This window comes from Trachymyrmex septentrionalis, unplaced genomic scaffold (genome assembly GCF_001594115.1).
Source record: "Trachymyrmex septentrionalis isolate Tsep2-gDNA-1 unplaced genomic scaffold, Tsep1.0 scaffold9, whole genome shotgun sequence".
In the NCBI taxonomy this organism is placed as follows: Eukaryota; Metazoa; Arthropoda; class Insecta; order Hymenoptera; family Formicidae; genus Trachymyrmex; species Trachymyrmex septentrionalis.
The window spans coordinates 388,757-397,465 of NW_017306091.1; the positions used below are offsets into that span (position 1 = coordinate 388,757).

The 8,709-nt window shown below is 39.8% G+C and overlaps 2 protein-coding genes and 1 pseudogene across 2 annotated transcripts; 1 reads left to right on the forward strand and 2 right to left on the reverse strand.

Moving 5' to 3' along the window:
- LOC108755989 overlaps positions 1-808 on the reverse strand; it is a 2,258-nt pseudogene extending 1,450 nt beyond the window's left edge.
- A 210-nt stretch (positions 809-1,018) lies between these two features.
- Positions 1,019-5,121, forward strand: LOC108756001 (ATP-dependent RNA helicase DHX8). The gene has a single exon (XM_018499524.1). It carries the CDS (start codon positions 1,220-1,222, stop codon positions 4,814-4,816), a length of 3,597 nt encoding a protein of 1,198 aa, XP_018355026.1. The 5' UTR covers positions 1,019-1,219; the 3' UTR covers positions 4,817-5,121.
- A 74-nt stretch (positions 5,122-5,195) lies between these two features.
- On the reverse strand, positions 5,196-7,852 carry LOC108755754 (dnaJ homolog subfamily C member 1-like). The gene is made up of 7 exons (XM_018498976.1): positions 7,448-7,852; positions 7,231-7,332; positions 6,938-7,156; positions 6,603-6,847; positions 6,238-6,544; positions 5,919-6,137; positions 5,196-5,815 (listed from the first exon to the last, which is right to left on the reverse strand). Exons 1-7 carry the CDS (start codon positions 7,607-7,609, stop codon positions 5,750-5,752), a joined length of 1,320 nt encoding a protein of 439 aa, XP_018354478.1. The 5' UTR covers positions 7,610-7,852; the 3' UTR covers positions 5,196-5,749.
- Positions 7,853-8,709: the final 857 nt, after the last annotated feature.

The window sequence follows — 8,709 nt, forward strand, 5'->3', positions numbered from 1 at the left end:
TATATATATATAATTTGCTGCTTACATCTTCATGAATATCAATCTTGAATGAAAAACATTTTATAAAATCTAATTTTATAAAATATTTTAAGATATTTTATAACATTTTTACAAGAAGGTTCATGAATTTTTTAAATCTATATTTTAAGTAGAGTACTGATAAGTACTGATAAGAGTACTAATAAAGTAAATCAAAACGTTTGTGCTTTTTTGTACAGAATATAAATAAATTGAATTGTAATTCTTAGAACAATCTGTATTACTTGTTATAGCCACTGGATATTGATTATATTTTTATCAGATATTCTATAAAATATTTTATAAGATTAAAATATAATTTTATATGATATTTGATAAAGATTACTTCAGTGAGAATACCTGAATAAGAGCATTGGGTAAATATCTGTAATCCGCGAGGGATATTCTTTTCCTCTTGAGAAGCTTTACTTTCTTGTCAATGTACTCGATGGAAAACAATTCAACCCCAGGACATTCTCCCAAATTAATGCGACTCTTGTTCCAGGCGGACACACGATTTTCTTTCCTTTTTATTAAGGCAGCCTCTCTCAATTCCGTTCGTATGGTTTCGATTCGATCGCTGTCGTTCGAAGAAAGTTCCGTGGCTTCGTCTCTCTCCTCGTTGACAGTCTGCATCTCAAACTGAATTTTATTAACCTTTTATTACATTTATAAACAATCAAATACTCGTAGCAGCATCCAAATCTTTGAGTAAATCAAAAAGAAGTAAATTAACAATTCTTCCTCTCCTCTATGAAGTAAACAATTCAAATATAACCTCACTTTTTCCACATTTAATAATACAGGAACTGTTTTACCAATAAAATACAGCACTTTCAATTTCACGCTGCTGCATTACAGAACTTTACGTTACCAACGAAATGGCGATACGTCAAGGTTCCAAGTAAATGAACGTATAGATGGCGCGAACCAATGGAAAGGTTAGGTTAGACGCCGTTGTAATTCTCTGATAACTCTGATCGCCTGTATTTGCATCATTTCTAGCAATTTTTAGTAATTTCTAGCTTGTAATCATGATGTAAGTTGATGCAAGTAGCTACTTGCATCATAGCTTGTAATACGGAGTTATAAGTGGAAAGCAAGCTCTTATCAACGTTAATAATAGTGTCGTAAGAGTCAGGTATCCAGGTTTAAGTAAAGAAATTAAGAAGTGTGTCACAAAATATCTTATGCGGATAAAATGGAGGAGGTTAACCAGTTGGAACACCTATCTCTGGTGTCAAAAATCTGCACGGAATTGGAGAATCATTTGGGATTGAACGACAAGGACTTGGCTGAATTCATTATACACCTGGCTGAAAATAACAAGACGTTCCCAGCATTCAAGAAGGTACTGATCGAGAATGGAGCCGAGTTCTCGGACTCCTTCATAGCGAATCTCCTCAGAATAATACAGCATATGAAACCCGTGAAATCGTCCACCGAGAAGCCGTCTAAGTGTAAGCAGGACGAATTAGCGATAAAATTTCCAGCGCTGGCGTTACCGAATGACGATCCACGTTCCGAGACCAATGATGAAGATATCGTCAACGACGTTATGGCCTCCCTAGAAGCGTTCGCGCCGTCTAACAAGAAACAATCTGCGAATACCGAGAAAAGTAACGGTAAGATTGACAACGGCGAGAAAAAGAGCAAGCGGGATAGGAAGAGTAGAAGCAGGTCAAGGGACAGAAGGCGTCATAGATCCAGATCGTCGAATCGAAAAGAGAGGCGGCGCAGATCCAGGACGCGTTCCAGATCGCGGACACGTTACAGATCACGTGACAGAGCACGCAGGAGACGATCCGGATCTCGAGAACGCAAGAGATCGTCGTCTCGCGATCGTAAAGATGCGAGACACTCGAGGAGACGTGACGCCGACAGATCCAGATCCCGTTCCGCTGAGGAAACGCTCTCCGCAGAGCCGGAGGTAGGTAAGATTTACGTGGGTAAGGTCGCGAATATTGTGCCTTTCGGCTGTTTCGTTCAGCTGGAGGGTTTGCGACGTCGCTGGGAGGGCCTGGTTCATATCTCACAATTGAGGCGGGAGGGCCGAGTGGCAAACGCGAGCGACGTGGTCTCCAGAGGACAGAAAGTTCTAGTGAAAGTTCTCAGCGTTGGTGGACAGAAGGTATCTCTAAGTATGAAGGACGTCGATCAGGAAACTGGGAGAGATTTAAATCCCGTGGTGCCAATCGCAAAGGCCGACGAAGACGAGAAGCATTTACGTAATCCGGATAGGCCTACCTCTTTGCTGGAACTTCAAGGTAACTACGACGAGGACGAGACGTATTCTAGCAAGCGCGTGCAACGTTTATCGTCGCCGGAGAAATGGGAGATCAAGCAGATGCTGGCCGCATCGTGCATTGACAGGAGCGAGTTGCCAGAATTCGACACGGAGACTGGAATTTTGCCACGAGAGGACGACGAAGAAGAGGACGTGGAGATCGAGCTTGTCGAAGAGGAACCGCCGTTCCTGCACGGTCACGGCAGAGCACTGGGTGATCTCAGTCCCGTGAGGATAGTGAAAAATCCGGATGGCTCGCTGGCGCAGGCGGCGATGATGCAAAGCGCTCTGGCAAAGGAGCGAAGAGAACAGAAGATGCTGCAGCGCGAGCAGGAGATGGATTCTGTTCCCACCGGCCTGAATAAAAATTGGATAGATCCGTTACCTGAAGCGGAGAGTCGCACCCTGGCAGCGAATATGCGTGGCATTGGCTTACAAACGCAAGATCTACCCGAGTGGAAAAAGCACGTGATAGGCGGTAAAAAATCATCGTTCGGCAAGAAGACTAATCTGACACTGTTGGAGCAACGTCAGAGCTTGCCAATCTATAAGCTGCGCGATGATCTGGTGAAAGCCGTGACGGACAATCAGATTTTAATTGTAATTGGTGAGACCGGCTCGGGCAAGACGACGCAGATCACGCAGTATCTAGCGGAGACCGGTTTCACTGCGCGCGGCAAGATTGGCTGCACGCAACCACGTCGTGTTGCAACTGTGAGTGTGGCTAAGAGAGTGGCGGAGGAGTTTGGTTGCTGCCTGGGCCAGGAGGTAGGCTATACCATCCGTTTCGAGGATTGCACCGGGCCAGAAACTAGTATCAAGTACATGACAGATGGTATGTTGTTACGTGAGTGCCTGATGGACCTTGATCTGAAAACATATTCGGTGATTATGCTGGACGAGGCGCACGAGCGAACGATACATACAGACGTACTGTTTGGTCTGCTAAAACAGGCGGTAGGCCGCAGACCCGATCTCAAACTGATCGTCACCAGTGCTACTCTGGATGCGGTCAAGTTCTCGCAATACTTCTTCGAGGCACCAATCTTCACCATACCCGGACGTACATTCGAAGTCGAGGTAATGTATACGAAGGAGCCAGAGACTGATTATCTGGACGCTGCACTTATCACTGTCATGCAGATTCATCTACGTGAACCACCAGGCGATATTTTGCTCTTTCTCACTGGTCAGGAGGAGATTGACACTGCCTGTGAGATCCTTTACGAGCGCATGAAGTCACTAGGCCCAGACGTACCAGAGCTAATTATCCTCCCGGTTTATTCAGCCTTGCCCTCAGAGATGCAGACCAGAATATTCGAGCCGGCACCGCCCGGCTCACGCAAGGTCGTCATCGCCACGAATATCGCTGAGACCAGTCTAACGATTGATGGAATATATTATGTCGTCGATCCAGGCTTTGTTAAACAAAAAGTTTACAATTCCAAGACCGGCATGGACAGTCTTATAGTGACGCCGATTAGTCAGGCGGCAGCAAAACAGAGAAGCGGAAGAGCTGGCAGAACCGGACCTGGAAAGTGCTATCGGCTTTACACTGAACGAGCTTATAGAGACGAGATGCTACCAACACCGGTTCCGGAGATACAACGTACGAATCTGGCCACCACTGTGCTGCAATTAAAGACTATGGGCATCAACGATCTTCTGCATTTTGATTTCATGGATGCGCCGCCAGTGGAATCACTAATCATGGCATTGGAGTCGTTGCACAGTTTGAGCGCTCTCGATAACGAGGGTCTACTTACACGGCTGGGTCGGCGAATGGCAGAATTCCCGCTGGAACCGAATCTATCCAAGATGTTAATCATGAGCGTGCATCTTCAGTGCTCCGACGAGATTCTAACTATCGTCAGTATGCTATCCGTTCAAAATGTTTTCTACCGACCGAAGGATAAGCAGGCTTTGGCCGATCAGAAGAAAGCCAAGTTCAATCAACCCGAAGGCGATCACCTGACTCTACTGGCAGTCTATAATTCCTGGAAGAACAATAAATTGAGTAACGCCTGGTGCTACGAGAATTTTGTGCAGATAAGGACATTGAAACGTGCCCAGGATGTGCGTAAGCAATTGCTGGGTATAATGGACAGGCATAAATTGGACGTGGTGTCAGCCGGTAAAAATACAGTGCGGATACAGAAAGCGGTGTGCTCGGGATTCTTCAGAAACGCTGCGAAAAAAGATCCACAGGAGGGCTACAGGACGCTAGTCGACAGCCAAGTGGTGTACATTCATCCAAGTAGCGCGTTGTTCAATCGCCAGCCGGAATGGGTAATCTATCACGAATTGGTACAAACTACCAAGGAATATATGAGAGAGGTGACGACGATCGATCCGAAATGGTTGGTGGAGTTTGCACCCGCATTCTTCAAGTTCAGCGATCCGACCAAACTTAGCAAGTTTAAGAAGAATCAAAGACTGGAACCACTCTACAACAAGTACGAAGAACCGAACGCGTGGAGAATATCGCGAGTTCGCAGGCGACGTAATTAAAGAACACGTTTATAATCTGTGTAAATATTATTTCAGTACAGTAATTTAACTTGGCGTTTCACTTTTCTGAAAGTTGTAGAGATATAGACAAGCAATCTTAGCGCTTAGTGTTTTTATGGTTTTTATGCAGCAACAGCTTGTACTTATAGTGACAAGATTTTGTGGAACAGAGAACTTTTTTTGCATGTGTAATATATTACATTTTCGACATGTAAAAAAAAACTTTTTGTTATTAGGAAATAAGGAATAAGGCAGTTTATGATACGAAGATATTGAATTGATTTTATTATAATGTCATTCTGAAATTGGAGAAATGTAACGTAATCATGAAATTATGTACAAGAATGCAGTTATAAAAAAAAAATTATTTACAGGTCTGTAGTGTACATACTTGTAAACACATATTGTAAATATATAATAATACTCATTCACATCATATTAGATCTTCGATATTTTTCAATGTTTATCAACAGAGATTACTTTGATAAAGTATGATACATTGAGTAATCAAGTCTTCTTAGAGAAGAGGGCATTGTTTTAAGATTATACGCTTTTTCAGTCTTTCCCCTCTTAATTAATTATTAAATTTATTAAATAAATACATTCTCGATAACATTTAATATAAGATGACATAGGAAGGATTTCCCTATTTAATTTATTCTTTCTTTTCTTAAATTCATTTCTGACTTTTTTTATAATAACCGAGTTTTTTCAAGGACGCATATTCATATTACATGTAACACAGTCGACGTACCATTTGTATAAAAGAATTTGTAGGAAATTTATGATTTTCTAGACAAACTGATATTTTTTATAATCAGGAAATATCACTTTTTTCCACTTTCACACTTATGGTATTGTTCAGTAATACTATTTCTTGACTCGACGGTACAAAGTACATTTTCGAGAAAACAGAATTCTATACAAATTGAACTATTGAGATTGTTGCTTCTTTTTCACTAATTCCACCAATTGTTTATAACGTACTTGGCATTCTTCCTGTGAACAAGTAATATAATTTTAAAATTATAATGATAGATGAAGATTTAAACATTTTTATATATTCCATAAGGAGAAGTATATATAATATAAATAATTGTACCTTTGTCTTTCCCTCGACACAATTTGCAATTTTTTCCCACCTATCTACAGATGTACCTTTGGGATATTTCGTTAGAGCCGCTTCTAATGCCCTTTGCTGTTCTTGACTCCACTCAACAGTGCTAACTGTATTTTCACTGCGGGTCTTAATCTTCTTCGGTTTTTCTTCCGCAGAAACTTCTTCCACTGATTCAGCAGGTTTCAAGCCTTCCTCTTTTACCTAACGTAAAGTATACGCGACTCAACTTCTATAGTCGATTTATTAAGAAATAAAATTGATTGTAACAGTGAAATAAAGTTAATTGTAACAGAATAATAACCTTCTTAGCCATATGCGTAACTTCCACAACGGTACGATTCATAACGCTCGCGATTTTCTCCCATCGTTCTGGAGTTCCACCAGGATATTTCTTCACATATTTTATCAATTCTAATATATCATTATCAGTCCACAAGCCACCAGTTACCGTTGGCTTCTCGTAGACATGATTCGTGTAATCGCAGTCCTCTTTCTTTACAGGTTCCTTAGAATTATTACTGCTTCTTTCTTGCGGAGTAAAACCAGACCTACGTTTCCTAATACTGCGCGACGTTACTTCTGGTTCAGGCTGTTCATTCTCTTGTGCTCTGAAATGTTTAGATTTTTATGAAGGATATAAATTATAACGAGAAATTATGAACTTACAGTGCCTCTTCTTCCTCTTGTTTTTTCTTCTCTTTCCTCTCTTTCAAGAGTTGAAAGATGAGGCGAATAGTAGAAGGTATAGCTATCACGGAACCTATTATCCACTTTGGTAATTGAAACGGAAGAGTGTTCCACATTGTTGGAATAGGAATCTTTTCTAAAATATCAGCTAAATCTGGAACATCTATTTTGCTCTTTCTATTCTTTTTTTGCAGCTTTTGAAGTTTACTACCTAAAACTTGTTCCTGTAATCATAACATATAAGTATTAATTTTAATATTAATTATATAAAAAAAAGAAGCATGGTCTCTTGGCTGTAAGAATATGTTACTCACACACGTGTATCGTTTTTCAAAATACGATGCCCAAGCTACGAGATATTGCCCTATCGTGATAACTGTGAACAAAATAAGACTCATCTCCAATAATCCCATTTTTCTGACACGGCGATAATAATACACCGCAGATCGCCAGTTGGGCAGTCCATTAACAAGTACATTATCATATTTTTGCCGCTTTCCAGGATCTTTCAAAATGTCATAAACAGCGACTAACTAAAAGGAAAATTCAAAGATGTTAATTCAAGAACTTCAGCATGTAACGCATCTTCGAGATCTTTCTAAAGTACCTTCCTGAACTGCAGCTCTGCATCTTCCGCTGGATTTTTATCCGGATGTAGTTGCAACGACAGGCGTCTGAAAGCCTTCTTGATCTCCGAGGCATTTGCAGACTGAAGAGAAAAATAATTTACGTCAACCCTAATCAGGCTTATTGCTCCGCGCGTGCATTTGCGCAAATACATCAACATCGCGAATGTACATTCGAACATATGTGCAGGAAAGTACCTGTGTAACGCCCAGCACATCGTAGAAATTTTGGTTGACCTCCTCGACCACATCAAACACCTCTAGCTCGTCGTTGTCCCACGCGTAGGAGGACCTAAACACGTCCAGGAAGCAGAGGACCCCAAAAACGACCGACAGTAGATTCATCTTCGTATATTGCATGCAGACATAATTACATATAATACACGCGCGTTTCTTCTCGGTGCACTATGCTTTAATTATCCGTATTCTAAGACATAATGTTACTTCTTCAGCCTGAGTCAACACGAAGGCAGGTTAGAAGTTCTCTTTTTGCCGCAGGTGCCACATTGTCAGATTACCACTCGTGTCTTGCCGTGTCTCCGCTGGTCGCGCACATTCGCCGAGATTACTTGCGATTACGGAAGTGTCGGAATCACTGCGCGGTCGATACGCGTGGAATCACGAGAATCGACTATCGACTCGACGCGTAGACATTTTCAACAATTATTTGCAACGCATTCGAAAATAGAAAAATTGACTACCGCCAGTTAAAAAAAAAAAGCAAAATTGTTCTTGTTTTTCTCTTTATTGTTTTCTTCTCATTTTTCTTCTGGTAAATGTTTACTTTAATCGTCTCATCTTTAATTTGGATAAAAATATATTTACTGTATATTTAGCTGTAAATTTAATTTAATTTAATTGTTTAATTTATTATGTATTTAAAGAGATTTACATTTAAGGGCGATGCGCAGAAATAAATATAAATATAATAAGTAAAAACAAAAGCAAGAATGTCAAAGTATAAATATTTACTTTTCTCTTTCTTTTTGGAGTGATCTTTCAATCCAAAAAGTCACAGATCAAAGAGATCAAAATAATAAAACTAATAGCATATTGAAAATACTGATGTTGTTTCATTCCTCGTAAATCAGCTGATGAGAAGAAGGCAGATAAAATGAACTTCTGGAATATAAAAATTAGTAGATTTTTTATTATATATATGTATATACATATCTAAAAAAATATTTTAAAGATATAAAGAATATAAAAAGTAATAATAAATTGAAAACAAGTGTTACTCGATAGATTATATAATAATTACAAAAGAATGCATTTTATATTTGAGAGTATAATTTTTATATCGTCCAATAGTTTTTTCTACTGATGGTAATGATTTAAAACTACAAAATATTTTGTTCAATAAAAATGAAAAAGATGAATATTGCTGAAAATTAGAAATTTTATTTGGATATATCGCGTAATTTCGATGAATCAACTGACATTACTCACGCGCAACACAG